At 37.4% G+C, this 23020-nt stretch overlaps 1 protein-coding gene and 1 pseudogene across 1 annotated transcript; both read left to right on the top strand.

Moving 5' to 3' along the window:
- The first annotated feature begins 7582 nt into the window (after positions 1-7582).
- On the top strand, positions 7583-8467 carry LOC133706367 (fasciclin-like arabinogalactan protein 12; annotated as a pseudogene).
- A 3938-nt stretch (positions 8468-12405) lies between these two features.
- On the top strand, positions 12406-21072 carry LOC133668220 (MDIS1-interacting receptor like kinase 2-like). Its single transcript, XM_062087992.1, has 4 exons — positions 12406-14313; position 15149; positions 19609-20469; positions 20608-21072. Exons 1-4 carry the CDS (start codon positions 12424-12426, stop codon positions 20982-20984), a joined length of 3129 nt encoding a protein of 1042 aa, XP_061943976.1. The 5' UTR covers positions 12406-12423; the 3' UTR covers positions 20985-21072.
- Positions 21073-23020: the final 1948 nt, after the last annotated feature.

Here is a 23020-nt window from a genome sequence, read left to right on the forward strand (position 1 = left end):
TAATGTAAAAGGAATAAAATATATATGTTACTGATCATTTTTCACAGCCAAAAAGCCTGGAGCCCAGCTTCGATGTTAAGAGTGCGTGATGGAGGACAAATTAAGATAAGCTGCACTTGACAATTCAGTGCAAGAAGACATAAAAAGAATTAAATGCACTCGACAATTCACTCCGACCACACACGCATAAAGGAAGACCTCAAATATTAATTTGGATGAATAATAATATTGGAGGAGCTTGCTGCCATAGACAATTCAAACGTACCATACACGAGAACAAGTTTAGATTTGTTCTTCACGTGGAGAACGAAAACGAATAGCAAGTTAAGCTCCATTGAACCATTTAGCTAGCTTTCAACAGAGATCACAATATTGAGATCACAATATCTTAATAATGTTGAATAGACATATCAGCAGTACGTACTAGACACGTCCTGTGCAAAAACAATATGATTTTAATGAAGCCTTTAAAGTTTTTAGATGAACTCGATCATGAAATAGTGAAATTAAAGGAACTAAATTTATGGTAATTTTAATTTTTAAATTTTTGGTATCAATCTCAAAAACTTAAGTAGGTTGGTGAAGCTGAATAGATAATTTTATATTATTATCTAATATATTATTTCAAATTAAACTTTTTTTGAAATTATTGAGACTTGTAGAATATCACTACTATATTGTGAAATCATATTTGTGAACTATCTCAATTCAAAATTTTCAATTTATATTATGCGATTAATGTTTTCGAGTCACATAAACCGAGTTTCCTACTCACGTGTTTTAAGCGAGGAAAATGAGGTGCCTCAACTTTAAAACAAAGACTAGACAGAAGGGATGCAAATTTAGCCTGGCTGTAACTCTTTTTATTATTATTATTATTTAAAAAAAAGGGTTACAAAGATACCAAAAACTATATATTTTTTCATTTGGAAATATTTTTTTAAAAAATTAATATATTTTTTATTTTTTACTTTAAATTAATATATTTTTTTGGTGTTTTTAAAATATTTTGATATATTGGTGTAAAAAAAACTTATTTGATTATATTTTCAAGTAAAAAAACAAATTAAAAAGCAAAGGAACAACAAACCACATATGATAATGTGCCATAAACTAATTCTTTTTACTAATCTACATCGATTTTACGATTAACCATGGTTTTTTACATGGTTAGGAGGTCTATTAAGTTTACACGATAACAAGTTGGGAAGGGAGAGTCCATTAGCAACATGGGAGGTATGAGCAGGAACTAGCTATGTAAAATTTCTCCCTTTTTAAGGAAAGGTATGGTACCCTCCTCTTGGTGGCATAAGCCAAATGCCAATGGCTTGGAAACTAGTCATCGTTGAAGTATGATTACTTTTAGTTCTCTACAGCCTAAGCTGGACAGATCTTACCAATGCAGTAGATAGGATATTAGCATTATTATAAAAAGTGCTAAACTATAGGATGTATATTATGGCAAGTATAAGTCATACCATAATATCGGCCGGAAAAAGAAATATCAAGAAAAATTAGAAGTTGTTATCTAGTAATTAGAAAAAACTAGAAATATTAGAATATGTATTAATTCTAAAGATTTAATTAAAAGATTAGTTATACCTAAGAAAAGAAATATTTTCATACCAAGATTTTGTTATAATGTTAAGAAGTATGCTCAAATGTTCTGTCATTGATGAGTGAGAAATGCACATCTTCATTTGCTGTCACACCCACTTGAATCTGAGATTCTTGTTTCTTTTTCGTCCTACTTTCCATGCAAAGTAGCTGCTGCAGCATTGTCAAATTTCCATCTCCATTGATGACCCTCCACCTTTTGGAGTAAGATAAGGTACTTGCAACCTAGTTGTGTAACTAAAATTGTATATTGCACCTAACTTGATCCTCTCTGCCCACAACTATATAACCTCAACCTGTCCCGTCTATGGTGTCAACGTTTTCTTCGAGCAGCCTCACGCTGAATACCAAAACAGGGACTAGCATAGAATCTCTTTTGTGTTGGAATCACTCCAAGGAAAACTCAACTCAGAGTCGTAGGATGGCCAAAATAATTGCCTTTCATATTATTTCATCCTCCCTTAAATACTAATACAATCTCCAGTTCCAACTAGGAAAATAATAAACTAGGAAAACAATAACATAATAGATTTCCAACTCCAACTAGGAAAGTAATAAACTAGAAAAGGTAATAACAGAAAAGAAACAAAATTGCAGCAGCTCCCATGTAGATGGAGGCTTTGATCACGGAACTATAGGGAGTCCTTTTCCCTAATTTGCATCAACTGCCAGTCCCCCTGAAGAACTTGACTCTGGCAAGTTTTGATTGGTGTATGCCAAAAATAGGTGTGGGTGTAAACGCTTGATCTCTGAAGCTTGCAACTAGATAGAGGAACTTGACTCTGGCAAGTTTTGACTGGTGTATGCCAAAAATAGGTGTGGGTGTAAACGCTTGATCTCTGAAGCTTGCAACTAGATAGAGGAACTTGACTCTGGCAAGTTTTGACTGGTGTATGCCAAAAATAGGTGTGGGTGTAAACGCTTGATCTCTGAAGCTTGCAACTAGATAGAGTCCGAACCTGGACGATTTTTCCATTGCACTAAGAACTTATAATAACCTCCTCGACGAGTTGTAACAAATTGATGGTCAAGAATGGCAGCAATCTCATCTCGTGGGGCTGTAATTTCTAGAACTCGTGGTACTGGTGTTATGGCCGGAACTGGTATTGCAGTAATGTTTTCGACATCGTCCTTGAACTCTGTAAGATCTTCAATGTTAAAAATGGGACTAATACCAAAATCAGAGGGTAAATCAATGACGTAGGCATTAGAACCCAATTTCTTGGTGACTTGGAAAGGGCCTGCTCTGTATGCATGAAGCTTAGTACAACTCCCTGGAGGAAAACACTCTGGACACAAACGAACTAGAACCATATCACCTGCATGAAATTGTTGATCCTTGCATTTTGCATTTGCCACAGCTGCATAAGAACTTGTATGGGTGGTCAGGCGCCGTTTGCATTCCTCGTGAACATCTCGCATATAGTTGGAGAAATCCAGCGCAGCCTCGCTTGGCCTGGGCGGTGATGGTAATGAAATAATATCAAGTGGAGCATTGATTCGAAACCCATAAACCACTTCAAATGGGGTGCAGCCTGTCGAATGGTTAACAGAGTTGTTAATGGCAAATTCGGCGTGCGGAAGCACCATATCCCAGCTGGTCACATGATCCGTGACTAGGCAGCGTAATAAATTTCCCAAATTTCTGTTGGTTACCTCAGTCTGGCCGTTTGTTTGGGGATGGAAGGCACTAAAAAACATCAATTTTGTTCTCAGTTTTGCCCACAATGTCTTCCAAAAATAACTTACAAACTTGACATGTCTGTCAGACACGATCGAAACTACGATACCATGCAGACGAACGACCTCCTGCAGAAATAAGGCAGCAACTTTTGATGCATCGTAAGTCTTGTGGCATGGGAGAAAATGGGCCATTTTGGAAAAACAGATGACTACCACCATAATCGAATCATGTTGCTGCAAAGTTCTTGGCAACCCAAGGACAAAATCCATGCTAAGATGCTGCCATGGTCTGTCTGGGATGGGAAGTGGCGTATAGAGCTCTACGTGTTGCTTAGTGCCTTTATTTAATTGGAAAACTCGACACCGATCAACCACTGTATGCACGTCCCTCCACATTCGAGGCCAGTAGAATCGGTCAGCAACAATAGCAAAAGTTTTATCGTGACCGAAGTGGCCAGCTAAACCCCCGCCATGGAGCTCTATTATCACAAATTCCCTAAAGGAGCCACGCAGAACGCATAACTGTGATTTGTAGAATAGGAATCCATCTCGCGACACATACTCCTTGTGCCCCTGATTGGAGATATTATTCCATACACTACCAAAGTCCTCGTCGTTGTATATTTTGTTTTCATACTGTCAAAACCTGCAACATCAGCTGAAAACATATGCAATATGTGTGGTCTCCTGCTTAAAGCATTAGCCACCTTATTTTTCGTCCCTAACTTATGTCTAATAACGAATTCGAGCTGTTGTAGATAATCCATCCAACGAGCATGTCGTGCATTAATTTTATTTTGGGAATTTAAATGTTTCAAGGAGTCATGGTCTGTAAAAAGGATAAACTCTATGTGGATCAAATAAGGGTGCCAATGCTTGAGTGTTTGAATTAAAACATAGAATTCCATGTCATATATCGAGTATCGCCAGTGAGTGTCATTAAGCTTCTCACTATAAAAAGCAATGGGATGGCCCTCCTGACTCAGCACACCCCCAATTCCCACATGTGATGCGTTACAAGCTACTTCAAAAATTTTGGAGAAATCTAGTAACTTGAGCACTGGTGCTTGCCCCATCTTTTTTTTTAATTTCTGTGAATGCTTTGGCAGCTGCCATACTCCATGCAAATTTTTTTTTCTTTCAGGCACTTGGTGATTGGGGCCATGATTGTGCTGAAATTGCGAATAAACCACCGATAAAATGTGGCCAAGCCGTGAAAGCTCCTGACTTCGGATAGATTCTGGGGAGTTGGCCATTGCTGGACAGCTTGCACCTTTGCAGGGTCAGCCTCGACACCTTGATTAGAGATTATAAATCCCAGAAACTTGGCACTTTTCCTCATAAACAAACACTTGTCTTTATTAAAATAGAGCTCTTCAGCTCTTAAGACCTTCAGAACCTGTTCAACATGGAATAAATGCTCCTGCACACTTCGGTTAAAAATTAAGATGTCATCAAAATAAACAACAACAAATTTTCCTGAAAATGGTTTGAGAACTTGCATCATTACGCGTATGAAAGTGCTTGGTGTGTTGGTTAATTTAGCATGGCTAGCCACTCAAATAGACCATCTTTCATCTTGAATGTTGTCTTCCACTTATCACCCACCTGGATACGAATCTGGTGATAACCACTTTGGAGTTCGATCTTAGTGAAAATAGAGGAGCCACATAGTAAATCCAACATATAATCAAGACAAGAATGGGAAACCAGTACTTCACAATTATCTTATTAATTGCTCGACTATCAACGCACATCCTTCAGCAACCGTCCTTTGGTGTAAGTAAAACCGGGACAGTGCAGGGGCCGAGACTCTCTCGAATGAAACCCTTGTCTAGTAATTGTTGAATTTGCCGACTGAGCTCTTCATTCTCCGTTGGGCTCATGTAGTAGTATGGTAAATTAGGCAGGGTTGATCCTGGAATCAGATCAATGGCATGTTGCACCTCCCTCATTGGAGGTAGTTGATTTGGAACCTCATCAGGCATGATATCTTGAAATTCTTCCAGCATTGTCGAGAACTCTATTGGAATAATGATGTCCTCCTGCTTCACCTCACGACTCACTACTAATAACACCATGTTTTCGTCTTGTACAATTTGAGAGAATTGTCGCATCATTAAAACTGGAACAACCTCCTTTTTTGTATCAAATTCTGAAATATATAGGGGATTCAAAACAAATTTCTTACCTTGAAAATTAAAAGAATAAGTATTAGCATACCCATCATAGAGAACTCTCCGGTCATAGAGCCACAGACATCCCAGTAGCATATGGCACACAGTCATAGAAATTACATCACACCAGGCTTCGTCAACATATTTTTTTTCCAATGAGAATTTAACTAAGCAACGCTGCTTCACTAAGACTGAATTGGCCTCATTAACCCAGCTAATCCGGTAAGGGGTGGGGTGTTTCTCAGTCTTTTGCCCCAAACGTTAATGGCAGCTTCAGAGATCACGTTTATGCCGATGCCGTTATCAATAATGACATTCAAAGCCTGACCATTATGCTCCATGCGAGTGTGAAAAATATTGGTGCGCAACCATTCGGGATTAGCCTAAAGCTCCTTCCTAGTTCCTATTAATATCCGATGGATAACACAGCTGGGTAATTCTGATGCACTCAAGTGTTCTTCATCACTATGTCTACTCCCATCAATCTCTTCCTCCTCCGTGTCTTCAACAGTGTCCTCTACTAACAATTCTTTTTCACAAATAAATGCTAACTTTTTATCCCTTGTAGGACACACAACAACATAGTGTCCAAAGCCTTTACACTTATAACATTGTGGTCCTTTGTTAGAGGCTTTGGCTTTTCCTTTATGATCTTCACTAACCCCACTTCTAGTTTGATCCCTCAGTGATAGGGGCCTTTGGGTTGCAGATGCTGGGACAAGTTCTGATTTTGAATCCCACGATGTCACTTTTCTCCCAGCAGAAGGTCCTATTTGTTTCTCAATACGAAGTGCCAATTGATATGCCTCTTCCACATTGATTAAGCGTGTAATCCACATTTCTTTACGCAGGTCCTGCGTAACCCAGTGCTGTATCGAGCTAAAGCTTGCTGTTCAGTTTCCACAACCTTACTACGGACAATTAATTTGTGGAAGCGATCTGTAAATTGATCAACACTTAATGATCCATGTCTGAGTTGCAACATCTCCTTAAACATCATTTGCTCATAGTCAATGGGCAAATATTTTTCTTTTAGTCGCTCTTTCATCTCTTCCCAATTAGAAATTGTTGGTCTTTGTGTTCGACGCAATTGTTCTTCCACACTTCCCCACCATGCTCGTGCATGCCCCTTTTATTTCATTCGAACGTAACGAACCTCCCTATCTTTTGAAACAGCAAACCAATCGAAGTAATCCTCGATAGATAGTTGTTAACCAGTCTTCAAAAGAATTGGGTTCCAATTTTCCAAAAAATCTGGCACATCAACCTTCATTCTTTTGGTCAATTCAACAAGAGGTTGATATCCTGCACCATGATCTGCATGTCCTCTATGCATGTTTTGCCTATGATGCCGAACTCGAGGTTCATGATCCTCAAACTCCTGATTTCCTTCTTTTTCCTCATAGGCATTTCCATCACTATCTCCCAACCTCTTTCTATGAGCTGCTCTATGCCCTCACCGATTAAAGGGACCATACTCCTCTCGAGCACAATGCTCCTCCATGACATCTAGTTGATGAATAAGTTGCTCCATCACTGTGGCGATGTGATCAACCCGGTATTGCAACTGAGGTTGGTCTATGTCTCGAGTGTTTGGGTTTTGATGGCTTGAGTTTGGGTTGTTTGTGTTGTTCGGGTTTTGGCTTGTTGGGTTAGGGTTGTTCGAGTTTTGGTTGGTTGCTATGGCGTACAAAGTACCACTACGTGTTACAGGCATGGACATAAAACACCGCAATGAATGGAACTGGGTAACCACACTGAAGCTTTGATACCAAATTGGTGTCAATGTTTTCTTGGAGCAGCCTCACGTTGAATTCCAAGAATAGGAACTAGCACAGAATCTCTCTATATGTTGGGGATGGCCAAAAATAATTGCCTTTCATATTATTTCATCCTCCCTTAAATACTAACACAGTCTTCAGTTCCAACTAGGAAAATAATAAACTAGGAAAACAATAACAGATTAGATTTCCAACTCCAACTAGGAAAGTAATAAACTAGAAAAAGTAATAACAGAAAAGAAACAAAATTGCAGCAGCTCCCGTGTTGATGGAGGCTTTGATCACGGAACTATGGGGAGTCCTTTTCCCTGATTTGCATCACTCTATACACATCGAACACTTCTAACAAAAATCAAGCTCAGTTTACATTAGCATTTTTGCATTGTTTCTAGCATTATATCTTAACAACATAGAGATGAAGCCACAGTACTTACTCTCTTCATTTTCAATTTTTCTTCTTTTCGTCCACTGTACCAGTACCTTTGCTCAGTCACCAGCTGCAGCCCCAGCTCAGGCACCAGCAGTGGTTGCATCACCTCCAGCTGCAACCCCAACACAGGCAGCTACACCGCATGGCATCACACCAACGTCACCAAAATCCTTGAGAAGGCTGGACACTTCACGATCTTTATCCGCCTTTTGAGATCCGCCCAAGAGGAAAACCACTTGTTCTCCGCGCTAAATGATTCAAGCACTGGTTTAACCATCTTCGCACCAACGGATAGCGGATTTTCGGAACTTAAATCAGGAAGTCTCAACACGCTAAGTGATGGAGACAAGTCCGAGTTAGTGAAGTTTCACGTAGTTCCAACATTCCTATCTACTTCTCAGTTCCAGACCGTAAGCAATCCTCCCGGAACATGGGCCGGAACAGGTAGTAGGTCACCACTTAACGTCACAAGTTATCCAAACTCGGTGAACATAACCACAGGACTTACCAATACTAGTTTATCTGGCACCGTATACACAGACAACCAGCTAGCTATTTATAAGATTGAAAAGGTACTCCTCCCCAAGGACATTTTTGCTTCCAATGCTCCAGCTCCAGCACCAGTGGCACCTGCACCAGAAAAGCCAACAAAGGCAGTTCCTGCTGTAACTGTAGAGAGTCCTGCCGCTCCTGTGGATATATCCAGTGCAGTTTGGTTTATGCATAATAATGTGGTGGGATCAGTTGGTATTGTTGCCGCTACAGTGTTTTCTTTGTGATGTAGACAGTCCTGTGTCTCCTCTTTATGGTTTTTCTGAGTGGGTTGGACTCATGGAGTCTGTTGAATAATTATGAATTTATTTTTAATCCTTTAATTTTTGACGTTGTGATTAAGATTGAATTTGAGTTTTTATTTATTTTCTTGGTCAAATTGGAACAAATTTATGTATGTGGAAGCATTTGATTATGGATAATTATTCATTAATCTTCTTGATTAGGTACTAATCACTGCCCATTAATCTTGATTTAGTAAATTTCATTTTTAACTCTCATCTAATTGTTTTCCTAGCTTTTGGTTAGAAAACGCTGGCTGGATTTCTGGGAAAGGAGAATACAAGAGTCTTGAGGGAACGTAGGAAGCTGAGGGATAAGATAACAGAGATAATTTCAGATAATAATCCGTTGAGAATCGTTTACCAAAACTCTCAACCTATTTAAAGCTCTTAAGTTATTCAATCCACTTGTATGAAATATTAGGCGTTGATCATAGGAAAAGAGATGTTCTGTTTAAGCCATTTTGTGACCGTTTTCTTGGTAACCTTACATTCTGGGTAGAGCCATGATCATGCTCTATCTTTGTTATAACCCATGGGTTCCCGGGCAAAAAGAAAAAAAATTAAAAAGAAAAGAAAAATAAATAAATATAAAAATATCAAAAATATTATCAAAAAATAATAGCAGTGAGAAGAGGATGTCAGAGCGCCCTAAAAATGGTCGAGGAGGTTCAAAATTACAAAGATTAAAATTTAACAGTATTTTGTTGACTGATAAGAGCCTTGTTGACAAAGAAAATTCAATTTGAGAAAGAAAAGTCCAAAATCAGATGTTTATGGACTTAATTAAATTTTATTGAAGGTTTAATTGAATTTATGGAGGTTTTGATTGCAAGAAAAATTGATTTTGGAATTAATTTGGGCTTTAATTGGAAGAAATTAAAGTTCTGGGGTCAAAATATAATTTTTGAGAGTTAATTTGGTCATATCAAGGGCTTAATTGCATAAATATTGAAGTTTGATGGCCAATTAGGGACTTAATTGAAGAAATCTGAAACCAAGGACCAAACTGGAAAAGGTGCGTAAATAGAGGGGCTATAATTAAAACCGGATCAGGGGCTAAATTGAAGAAATTAGAAGTTTATTGCTCAATTGAGGGTCAAATTGCATAAATTCAAGACCAATGATCAAAGTGAAAAAGGTGGGCAACTTCAAGGCTACTGTCTGATTTTTGGCAAGGATGTAATTGTAATTGAATTGAATTGATTTTATCAGACAAAACAATACAGCTTACCTTAGGTAGGACGTATTTGGGATGCTAATACCTTCCCTTAACGCAACTAGTCTTCGTACCCCATCTCTGAGATCAGTTAGGGTTCCTAGTGACCAGAATACTAGGTGGAGACTTCCAGTCCATATTTTACTGATAAGAGATAAGAATTTCTTGTCTCTTCATATTTTTCTAGATAGACCATTATCATTTTTCCTGTGAGGATAAACGATTGCCACAGCACCGCACACTTGTAACAATCTTTTATAACTATTTTCTGGCGCACCCAAATTTTGTTTAGTAGCATCTTTTAGTACCTTTTTAATGCTATTTCTCTCCCGCATATTACTTTTTCTTTATTGGAAAGAATCTTTGTTAACAAAGGGTGTCATTTTTAGTTTGTTTGTTTTTATGGTTAAAACTGTATTTAGATATGTTTTAAGAATACATTTAATAAAAATATTAAATTAATATTATTTTAGTGTTATAAAAAAATATTTATTTTAATATATTTTTAAATAAAAAATATTTATTAAAAAAAAACATGCACTTCAAGCAAGAACTAGCTACGGAAAATTTCTCCCTTGTCAAGGGAAGGTCCTATTGGAGTCATAACCCTCGTGCCAATGGCTTGGAAAGTAGTCATTGTTGAAGTATGGTTAGTAGTACTTTTAGTTCTCTGCAGCCTAGATTTTACCATTGCAGCAGATAGGATATTCGCATCAACTCCAGCTTTCCCTCATTGAATTACTCTTAACAACAATCTAAGTCTGTCTAAGATCCAACTGAACTTCAGAAAAATGGATTGATAGGAACTTGACCAGGCTCATTGAAGGACCATACTTGTTTGACTTGTTCCCGTGGTTGCTACGGGTGATCCATAGTCTTCTCGATTTCTTCTTAGAAATTTGGCCCTCCATTATCTATTCAGTGGGAAATTTGGTGAGTCTCTCATCACAGACACTTTTCCATTATCTTTTCAGTGGAAAATATGAAAAGGGAGAAGAAATTATTGGTGAACTGGAAATTACAAAGCGATACACCCACAACTTGTGTCTCACGTCAATTACAATATCTTCCATTGAATATATTGAAGTGATCAAATTGCTAGAAAAAATTTTCGAGATTAAAGTTTCTTTCGTAGAATTCTTTGCTTTTTATTTCATTGTCAATTGGTCATAAAGAAGCTATATTCTCTATGACCCCTCATGATTACTTTCATAGCGATTAACGTTCTCTATCAACCTCATCTCCTGTTGGAAATAGTTTATCTATTTCACTTTTCTGCCTGCTTGTCAAGCACAAGAATTTAGAGAAAAAGCCAAAGTGAGAAGACTTGACATTGGAGAGACCTTTATCAATTCATAGAATACACAAGGCAGTGTGCATGTGAACGTAGGACTTTCCAGTTAATGTCGCCAACTATGCTATGGAAAGGGGAAAGAAAGTTGAATTGGAATTTTATCAGAAATTAGTCAGCCGTGTCAAGCACGAGAGCAATCATAGTTTTATTGAACAATTCAATTCACTTATTCAGTAGCCTTAATACACACACACACACACACACACACACACACACACACACACACACACACACATGTTAATTGTCCATAATTATTCAGAAAAAAACTCAGTTCATTTATTCACTGTTACTCATTTATTTAATAAGTAAAAAAATGAGAAATTACTCATCTTCTCCATTTATTTAAGACTAAAATTCTCTAATGTGTCTACATGTATACTTATTCCCAATCTTTCTCTAAATTTATGATCTTTCTCCAATTTATTCTTTTGTCATAATTTTTCATCCCAACTCTTTACTTAAGAGACTCTAAATCCTATTGGAAATAGCTTTGAAAATAAATAATTAGTCCCTATGATTTTTAATCTATTTGTAATTTGATCCTTTTCTCCATTTCATGGTCCTTTTCAAATTATTTTATTTCTTTATATGAAATAGTAATAGGTAAAAAAAGATAAGATGGAAAAATTAATGAGAAAAAAGAGGATATATTCTAGAACAAAAAAAATTCAATCAAGCATAGTGAACATTGGTTAAGTGATTAATTAATTATTTAAAAGCCAGGGTGAGTATTTAATTCATTTTACAGAGGGATTGATTTCAATTAGGCTAAGAAAAAAATATATTAAAGACTGAATCTAAAATATAAAAAAAATTAATTTAATTTTTATAAAATAATTTATCAGTCACATAAAAATAAAAATATTTCTCTTTTTATTAGTTGAAAAAAATGGCACATCCTATATGTATTAGCAGTATCAAGTTGTGTCCTGGGCAAACTTAATTTTTTATCGTTGTGTCTTGGTCTAATTGAATGATGAGGTCCAAGTTTTTATTAAGAAAACTAGTTTTTTTATTGGGAATGACCTTCCATTATAGAAATTAGTAAATACAAGAGGAGAAAATATTATGTATAAAAAAATACAATTAAATTTTACAGAATATGTATCTAAGTAGTTCGTGGTTAAAAATAATAATAAATTTATTTATTTAAATTTTATGCACTATCACTAGCCTAGTTAATTTCAACTTAATTAGAGAAAAGATGTAATATTCAATGTTTTTTTTTTAAAAAATTCAAATCATGTTTTGGTACCTATAAATACCTCTCCATGGAAGAGCCTAATCTAACATAGCAAACCATATCCTATATCTCTTGAAAAACACACCATGACGTCCATACTACACAAACCATTCTTCTCGTTCTTTCTCCACATCTTGGTTTTGCTCCTTCACATATTCAGCTTTTCTTCTTTCTTTGCTTTAGCTGAACACACTTCCTCCACAACTTCACTATTTGGTAATAATACAGAAGCTGAGGCTCTTCTCGAATGGAAAGCCAGTCTTGACAACCAAAGCCAATCTCTCCTTTCTTCTTGGGCCGGCATCAGCCCATGCATTAACTGGATTGGAATCACTTGTGATAATTCTGGAAGCGTCACCAATTTGACACTTGAAAGTTTTGGTTTGAGAGGTACGCTTTATGATTTAAACTTCTCATCCTTCCCCAATCTTTTGTTTCTTGACCTTGCTAATAATTCTCTTTCTGGAACCATCCCACATGAAATTGGAAAGTTGACGTCTCTTTTCGTTATTTCATTAGCTCAAAATAATCTTACTGGTTGGATCCCCTTCTCTATTGGAAATTTAACAAATGTATCCATACTCCATTTTTGGGATAATAAACTTTCTGGTCCTATTCCTCAAGAAATTGGATTACTACAGTCTCTCAATCAACTTGATTTATCAATTAATATTTTAACTGGTAAAATCCCTTTTTCCATTGGAAAATTAAAAAAATTATTTTTTTTTCACCTTTTTAAAAACCAACTCTCTGGTCCTATTCCTTTTTCTATTGGAAACATGACCATGCTTATTGAAGTATCACTAAGTCAAAATAATCTTAGTGGTTTGATCCCATCCTCTGTTGGAAACTTGACAAGCCTATCCTTACTTTATCTTTGGGATAACAAACTTTCTGGTTCTATTCCTCAAGAAATTGGATTATTAAAATCTCTTAATCAACTTAGCTTGATAAGCAATTTTTTAACCGGTGGAATCCCTTCTTCTATTGGTAACATGACAAGGCTCACTATACTTTATCTAAATCTAAATAATTTATCCGGATGTGTTCCTTCAGAAATAGGACAACTTAAATCGCTTGTGGACTTGAGATTACTCGAGAACAAACTTCAGGGCCTATTACCCTTAGAGATGAACAATCTCACCCATTTGAAGTTTTTGTCTTTGGATAACAACGAATTCACGGGTCATTTGCCACTACATTTATGCCATGGAGGAGGATTGGAAACCTTTACTGCTGCCGACAACTATTTCTCAGGTTCAATCCTGAAAAGCTTGAAAAACTGTACTAGTTTATACCGAGTAAGACTTGATTGGAATCAATTAACAGGAAATATTTCTGAGGTTTTTGGTGTCTATCCACATCTGGATTATATTGATTTGAGTTACAATAATTTTTATGGTGAGCTTTCTTCAAAATGGGGAGATTGTCATAACATGACAAGCCTTAAAATCTCTAACAATAATGTTTCTGGTGAGATACCACCAGAGCTTGGGAAGGCTACTCAATTACACTTGATAGATCTGTCATCAAATCAGTTAAAAGGAACCATCCCAAAAGATTTAGGGGGGTTGAAGTTGTTGTACAAGCTTATTCTTAACAACAACCATCTTTCAGGTGCCATTCCCTTGGATATTAAGATGCTTTCCAATCTTCAAATCCTTAATTTAGCATCTAATAATCTGAGTGGATTGATTCCAAAAAAACTTGGGGAATGCTCAAATTTATTGTTGCTGAACCTCAGCGGCAATAAATTTAGAGAAGGCATTCCAGGTGAGATAGGCTTTCTACTTTCTCTTCAAGATCTTGATCTTAGCTGCAATTTCCTGACTCGAGAGATACCGAGGCAACTTGGGCAACTGCAAAAGTTGGAAACTCTGAATGTCTCTCACAACATGCTTTCTGGACGGATTCCGAGCACTTTCAGAGACATGTTAAGCTTAACAACTGTGGATATATCATCCAATAAGCTACAAGTGTTAAGCTATGTCAATTGATTAACATGATCTATAATTCTGCAGAAAGAAAGAAGAAACAGAGAGATAGGAGCAACAGAGAATACTTGATAATAGTTCTTATTTTGCATCATTCAATATACCACGAGATAGTTGTGTTTATATATCTGTTTGTAACAGATTAACAGACTTGGGCTAATTAACTAACTATCCACTATATTAAGATTGTGACAAGTGTCACAATCTAAAGCAATGTACTCTAATATACTCTAACATCCCCCCGCAAGATCAAGCGGTGAGGAACCAAGCATGAGATTGCAACAATGAGTGTGAAACAGAGGAGCACTCAGCCCCTTTGTAAGGATATCAGCAAACTGCTCCTGGGAAGACACAAACTGTACTGAGAGTTGTTGACGTGAGACTCTTTCGCGGACAAAATGAACATCCACTTCGATATGCTTAGTCTTTTGATGCTGAACAGGATTGAAAGACAAAGCAATGGCAGACAGATTGTCACAAAATAGAACAGGCACGCCAGGCAACGAAATGTGCAGAAAGGCTAATAATTGTTTTATCCAATCCAACTCAGCTGAGGTGAAGGATAAGGCACGATACTCAGCTTCGGTGGAAGATCGAGAAACAGTTTGTTGCTTCTTAGAGGACCACGAAATGGGATTGTTACCCAAGAAGACCACCAATCCAGTAGTAGATCTCCTGTCATTAGGATCCCCTGCCCAATCAGCATCACTAAATGCCTTTAACTGTAAATCGCCTTGAGTATATGAGAGACCAAACTTAAGAGTGCCTTTTAGGTATCGTAGGATTCTCTTAACAGCAGTAAAGTGAGACATCATAGGGTGCTGCATAAACTGGCAGACCTGATGTACAGAGAAAGCAATATCCGGCCTGGTGAAAGTGAGGTATTGCAGAGCTCCTACAAGACTTCTATACAGCTGAGGATTTGGATAAGGCTCCCCATCATCTTTGAGGAGTCGATGATAAGGTAGACAAGGAGTATCACACGGTTTAGCCTCACTCATTTCAGATTTAGCTAACAAGTCCTCAACGTATTTGGTCTGGGACAGAAATAAACCAGCAGCAGTGTGAGTAATTTGGATGCCCAAGAAATAATGGAGGGAGCCTAAATCGGTGAGATCAAATTCAGAAGTAAGAGCACTAATGACTTGCTGAATCACACCAGACGCACTCCCAGTGATAATGATATCATCCACGTAGAGAAGCAGCACCACAATCTCATGTCCAACATGTTTGACAAATAACGAAGAATCAGAATAAGTGGTTTCAAAACCCAAAGAAGGAAGGAACTGAGTAAACCTGTCATTCCAAGCGCGAGGAGCCTGTTTCAGGCCATACAAGGATTTATGTAGTTTACAGACGAGTTGAGGATGATTGAGATCTTCAAAACCAGGAGGTTGAGACATGTAGACTTCCTCTTGGAGAATACCATGCAAAAATGCATTTTTGACATCTAACTGTCGTAGAGACCAGTTAAAATGTGCAGCAAGAGCCAAAACTAACCGGACTGTGGTAGGTTTCACCACAGGACTAAACGTCTCCCCATAGTCCAATCCAGGTTCCTGACTGAAGCCCTTAGCAACTAACCTTGCTTTATGCCTGGCAAGAGAACCATCAGAATGTCTCTTGATCTTAAAAATCCACTTACAGCCAACAAGGTTCCTGTTTGCTGGCAATGAAACTAAACTCCAAGTGCCTTGAGTATGTAAGGCATCAACTTCTTCTTTCATGGCCTGTAGCCACACAGGAATTTTAAGGGCAGCCTTGTAATTGGTTGGTTCAACCAACTGCATTTCAGGGGTCGCAGGAACCTGGATAGTGGCTAAGAGAGCTTTCCTTTTTATAATCCCACTCTTGCTTCGAGTCTGCATTGAATGAAGATTAAGTGGAGGAATGGACAGCACCACTTGTAGATTATCAGGAATAAAGCCATGAGAATCTAAATCAGATTGCATACTGATATCAGGTGCCACAGGGAGCAGAGGAGAGGCTGAAAGTGGAGCAGTAATGGACTGTGGACTAACAGAGTCTGTAGATGGGGCAGGTGTATGAGTGGTAGAGGGGTGAGAATGAGACACTGAGCTGGGGGAGACAATGGAATTTGCTGTATTGACAACAGTCACAGGACAAGAAGACAGCGGACTGGATTGGAGTGTGTTTGAAGGGGTAGACACTAAATCTGAGTATGGGAACTGATGCTCATCAAAGATAACATGCCTAGACACAAACATTCTCATTGTTGGTACATGATAGCATAGATAACCTTTATATTTTGTGGCATATCCAAGAAACACACATTTTGTAGTTTTGGCCTGCAATTTGGTGCTATTATAAGGCTTGAGAAGAGGAAAACAAGCACATCCAAAAATTCGAAGGTGTGTAATAGTTGGAGAGGATCCAAATAACATCTCAAATGGTGAGCTATTATGAAGAACAACAGTAGGCATACGATTGATTAGATAAGTGGCTGTTTGACAAGCATAAGACCAGAATTTGGATGGCAATTTAGCGGTTCGTAATAAGGTGATAGTGGTTTCAATTATGTGTCTATGTTTCCTCTCTGCAACCCCATTTTGTTCAGGAGTATATGGACAAGAAAGGCGATGGGAAATGCCCTTGTTAAGAAGAAAAAGTTTCAATCGATTGCTGGTATACTCACCCCCCCCATCAGTTTGAAGAGTTTTAATGGTGGAGGCAAATTGAGTAGAAACAAAGGAATAAAAATTAACAAAGGTAGAAAACAAATCAGATTTATTTACTAAAGGGAAAATCCAGCAATATCTAGTACATTCATCAACAAAGATAGTGTAGAATCTATAACCATCAACTGAAATAGATGGTGCAGGACCCCACAAATTAGTATGAATAGTATGAAATGGAATTACAGACTTATTGACATGCTGTGGAAAAGGTAGTTTACTAAACTTTCCTTCAAGACATGGATGACACATGAGAGGTGTAGGTGTTTTGGAGACATGCACGTGAGCTTTATTTAATATCAAGGAAACAATATTATTTGTAGGATGACCTAACCTATGATGCCACAAGGTGGACTGAACGAGTTGACCAAGATAAGCTGTAGCTTGATAAGGCTGTTGGGAGGTTGCAGGCGAGAAAGAGTGGATAGGATACAATCCATTACTGCACAGCCCTTTGTAAAGGATCCTCCCTGTGACTTTGTCCTGAATCCAAAAACAGAGAGCATCAAATATGAGCCGACAGTTATTATCAAGACAAAGACGGTGTACTGATAGCAGATTCTGAGTAATTTGAGGAACACAAAGCACAGAATGTAATTTGATTGGAGAAATGGATGAATGAAGAGTAGAATGACCAATGTGGGATACTGTCAAACCTTCACCATTGGCAGTATGAATGGTTTCAGTGGATGGATATGGGGAGGCCAGCGATAGATTCGCCAAATCAGCCGTCATATGATTCGTGGCACCAGAATCGGTGAGCCACACTTGAGAAGATCCTGAGGAACAAGATGCTGGAGAGGCAGAGTGGATCACTGTATGCATAGCTTGCATAGGAGATTGTGGTACTTCCCGGTTCTGTGAGGATGACGCCTGAAGTGGACTATATTGCTGCATAACTTGCATAGGAGTTTGATGTACTTCCCTGTTCTGTGAAGAGGGAGCCGGATATGAAGGATACTGCAGAGACTGTGGCTGCAGAGAAAAGGATGATTGTGGAGAATACGAAGCAATGTAATTTGGACCCTTATCATTATAGAAACAATACCATGAGGTATGATTGCTTCTACCACAGATGTTGCATCGAGTTCTCTTAGGAGGAGAAGCTCCACAGAAGGGAGCAGTGTGTCCCTCAGAGTTGCATAGCTGACAGATTGGAACCATGAGTGCAGAAGGATGTTGAAATTGCTGAGTAGGGGATTGACCAAGGAGTCCAGAATGTGAGTTGGGAAGCACAGATGCCATGGAGGAAAAACCTGGTCTAGAAGCAAAGAATCGAGAGCCCTGAGTAAATCGACCTTTACCCCTGTTCTTGTTTCCATTATATGGCTGAAACTGTCTAGTAGGCACCTGAGACTGCCCATGATGTGGAGAGAAACTCCCTTGTGTGTATGTGTCACCTGTACTAGCAACCATAGCTGACAGGAATGGAGAATTAACTGAAGTGTCAATAATCACTTCCTCTGCAAGCAATTGTGAGCGAAAGTCCTTCAATGAGATCACACTTTCTCTTCCCCTTATAACACATCTAAAAGTATTATACTCAGCAGGTAATCCATTCAAGGCAAGAATCACAATGTCTTCATCTGCAAAATATACCTCAGCAGCAGACAAGTAGTCCCTAGCCTCTTTAATTCGATGAAGATACTGTGAAACTGAATCTGAACCCTTTTTAATGGTTTGCAGATTGGATTTCATCTGAAAAATACTAGTCCTAGACACAGTGGAAAATTGTTCCTTTAATCTAATCCACAAATCTTTAGAGCTAGTGCTACCAATTGCACAGGACATAGCAATCGGTGATAATGTGGCAGTAATCAATTGCATAATCGCTCTATCATGCATTTTCCATACTATATATTCATCAGATTGAGAGGAAGAAGAGGTGATACCAGATTCAGCTGAGATTGAACAATGTTGAGGTGGACAGGGGAGCAAACCATCAACATACCCCATAATTCCATTGCTTTCAAGTAAAAGTTGCATCTGGAAGTTCCAATTGAGGTAATTCGATTCATCAAGTTTGACATTGACTGATGTAGGAATGGAGGAAATAAGAGCTGTAACTGGAGATTGAAGCAACTGGAGTTGCGAAGCAGTCACCATCAGGATTTCAAGTTTAATCCGTGGATGAGACAATACACCAAACACTTGCTGTGCAAGTTGCAGAAAGAAATAGAACTCAAGATGAAGATCACAACGAAGCACTATATACTCCAAATATGAAGAACAATAAGTGAGTGCAGAGAAAATAACAGTAAAATGCGGAAGCAACAGAGGATCTAGAAATTTCAAGCGTGAGCAATAATCAGCTCTGATACCATGTTAAGCTATGTCAATTGATTAACATGATCTATAATTCTGCAGAAAGAAAGAAGAAACAGAGAGATAGGAGCAACAGAGAATACTTGATAATAGTTCTTATTTTGCATCATTCAATATACCACGAGATAGTTGTGTTTATATATCTGTTTGTAACAGATTAACAGACTTGGGCTAATTAACTAACTATCCACTATATTAAGATTGTGACAAGTGTCACAATCTAAAGCAATGTACTCTAATATACTCTAACAACAAGGCCCCATTCCCGATATCAAAGCCTTCCACAACGCTTCATTTGAGGCATTAAGGGATAATATGGGTATATGTGGCAACGCCAGTGGTCTAAAGCCGTGCAATCTTCCAAAAAGCATCAAAACTGTTAAGAGAAAGAGCAACAAACTTGTGATTTTGATTGTACTCCCTCTTTTAGGAAGCTTGCTTTTAGTGTTTGTTGTGATTGGAGCTTTATTCATTCTCCGCCAAAGAGCTAGGAAGAGAAAAGATGAGCCGGAAAATGAGCAAGATCGAAACATATTCACGATATTGGGCCATGATGGGAAGAAGTTGTATGAGAATATCGTTGAAGCTACAGAGGAATTCAACTCCAACTACTGCATCGGCGAAGGAGGATATGGAACTGTTTATAAAGCCGTGATGCCAACAGAACAGGTGGTTGCTGTGAAGAAACTTCACCGGTCACAAACAGAAAAGTTGTCCGATTTTAAAGCTTTTGAAAAGGAAGTTTGCGTGTTGGCAAATATTCGACATCGAAATATTGTGAAAATGTATGGATTTTGCTCACATGCAAAGCATTCTTTTTTGGTTTATGAGTTCATTGAAAGAGGAAGCTTGAGAAAGATTATAACCAGTGAGGAACAAGCAATTGAGTTCGATTGGATGAAAAGGCTAAATGTTGTGAAAGGGGTGGTCGGAGCTTTATCCTACCTGCACCATTCTTGCTGTCCTCCAATCATTCATCGAGACATTACCAGCAATAATATCCTTCTGGACTTGGAATATGAAGCACACGTCTCCGACTTTGGCACAGCTAGACTGTTGATGCCTGACTCATCCAATTGGACCTCATTTGCAGGTACTTTTGGATATACTGCTCCAGGTGCGTAGCTTTATTTCAACATCAAGTTACTAATGTGTTATAGTGAAAATAATAGTGCTTTTTTAGCTTTTATTATAAAGTCTTTTCTTTCAACTATTTGATAAAAACTAAGCATAATCAATTTTTTTAATTTGACAGAGCTAGCTTACACAATGAAAGTGACTGAAAAATGTGATGTCTATAGCTTCGGAGTGGTAACAATGGAGGTGATGACAGGAAGGCACCCAGGCGACCTCATTTCAGCACTCTTATCACCAGGATCTTCGTCGTCGTCATCGATGCCACCGATTGCTCAACATGCACTATTGAAGGATGTGTTAGACCAACGCATCTCGCTTCCTAAAAAAGGAGCAGCAGAGGGCGTTGTCCACATGATGAAAATTGCACTTGCATGCTTGCATCCCAATCCCCAATCTCGCCCTACAATGGAAAAAATTTATTTGGATCTTACAGCTAAGTGGCCTCCACTGCCTGAGGCATTTTGCACAATAAGTTTGGGAGATCTCTTCTCCTAGTGTTTAGCTACTTCTTTACAATTGTCAATTGGAACAATAAATTTTTGTAATATGAATTTCATCATCAAACTTTATTTCTTTCAAATTATGTTGGCACTGTTTTATACATTAGAATTTATTTTTCTTCGCATGATGTCACATATGTGAAGGGTTTGAGAATATTCCGACTTTAAATTGAAAATCAATACTATGGAATAGAATTTTAAGTTATCGCTGAAAAAATTAAAAGAACAATAACTAAAATAAATAAATAAAAACTATTCATTGTGAAAAAGGTATAGACAAGTTTTTTTTTCTTTTCTTTTTGAGAATTGATGATAGATTTTGCCGAAGTCTTATCAAACTCTCGCTATCAAATTCAAGAAACAAGAGCTTCCGTAGGCAAAATAATCAACTGTAAGAAGCTAGCAACAAGACCCACCCAAAGAATTTCCAACCCAAAGAACACGATAACAGTCTATTGGTTGGTGAAACTTTCATTGTGGAATCATGTAGATCCATGTACTCCTTCAATGTGCTGGTCTGTGACTTTTTCTGGACGGAAAGTAGAATCAACAAATGAAAAACATAGAGACAGCTCATTGCTCCACCCATTAATATTCACAGCTAATTGTGATATATATTTGCCCTCATTCCCAATACTATCGATAAAGGATACCATTCAACCATGATTGAAGCTTCAATAATATCGTTTTGTGACATCTGCTTCAATAATATCGTTTATTAACAATCTCTTCAAAAAAAAAAAGAGATTGTTAATAAACTAAAAAAAAATAAGAAGAAAAATGAAAAAAGACAACATACGGATAAGAAGAGAAGATGATGCTTGATTTCAGCTAAGAATGAGAGAGAGAAGAAGATCAAGTCTCGTTTGTTCTGATTCTGGTCTTATAATTTAGTGTTACCAACAAAATTATCGACAAAACATTAAATATTAATATTTTTAATATTTTCATCGGTGATGTCGTTTGTAAAGTCAAATTAAAATTTAATGGTCTTGGTATCTGGATGTTTTTTTGCCATTGGAATCACAAACGTAACATTATATATTAATATTTTCATTGGTGATTCTGTTGGTATGGTCAAATGAAAATTTTCAACTTGCACAAATTTTTTTAGAAAACCCTCCAAATATTATCAATAACTTTTCATTCCGTCGGTGATTTCATTTGGAAACAAAAGTGAACAGTCAAAAGAACAATAATTATTAGCGCATTGAGAAGTGAACAGTTTTATAGCTCCCGGGAAAATACCGACAGACACACTATGTCGGTATACACGTTGTGTTGGTATACCCATGTGAAGTGAACAATAATTATCAATGCATTGAGAAGTGAACAGTCTCATAGCTCTTAGGAAAATATTGATGAAAATATTCCATTAGTATACCTGTGTGTAATGTACATTCCATCGATGTAAAACATTATATGATGCCAAATTATATTTGTATTTCCTATATCTTCATCCTGCAAGTACTTAAATTCACAACTACACACACAACACAATAAAATCATTTCACATCACCATAATAAAATAAATATTTCCTTATCATTTGGTAATAAATTAACATCATTGTCATTATATTAAAGTGAATTTCATCCATGAAAAATACATTATAGTTTATGGCACTACACATTCGTGTTGTGCAAATTAATCGAAATTGTCTTCTTCTTTGTCAGTTGACTTATCCTCATCTCCATCGCAATCTTCTACATTGTTTCATCGCTATCATCATCTTCATTGACTTGCGTATGTCATCTGAAGCTTAAAACATCATTCAATTTCTCAACATCAACATCAACATCAACAAAAATATTATCGGTGATGCGAAAATTTGAGTTTTCTTCCAAGTCATTAGATGGAGCAACTCGATATGAATCAACTAACTCACTAAGTTGAAAGACATAATCTCCCACTGTTAATTCATCGTTGTTATCCTAAACAAACTCGAAATGACCATTGGGTTTGATTTTCACTACAGATAATCAATCAACTCTTGAACGACCCTTTCTAAAGGAAAGGGATATATGTGTAAT

Source organism: Populus nigra, chromosome 11, assembly GCF_951802175.1.
Source record: "Populus nigra chromosome 11, ddPopNigr1.1, whole genome shotgun sequence".
In the NCBI taxonomy this organism is placed as follows: Eukaryota; Viridiplantae; Streptophyta; class Magnoliopsida; order Malpighiales; family Salicaceae; genus Populus; species Populus nigra.

Bases quoted from the DNA above. Each gene is read 5' to 3' on its own strand.
- LOC133668220 (XM_062087992.1), top strand. From the start codon at position 12,424: ATGACGTCCATACTACACAAACCATTCTTCTCGTTCTTTCTCCACATC. The intron at 20,470-20,607 runs GTGCGTAGCTTT...TTAATTTGACAG, and splicing joins TTTTGGATATACTGCTCCAG to AGCTAGCTTACACAATGAAA.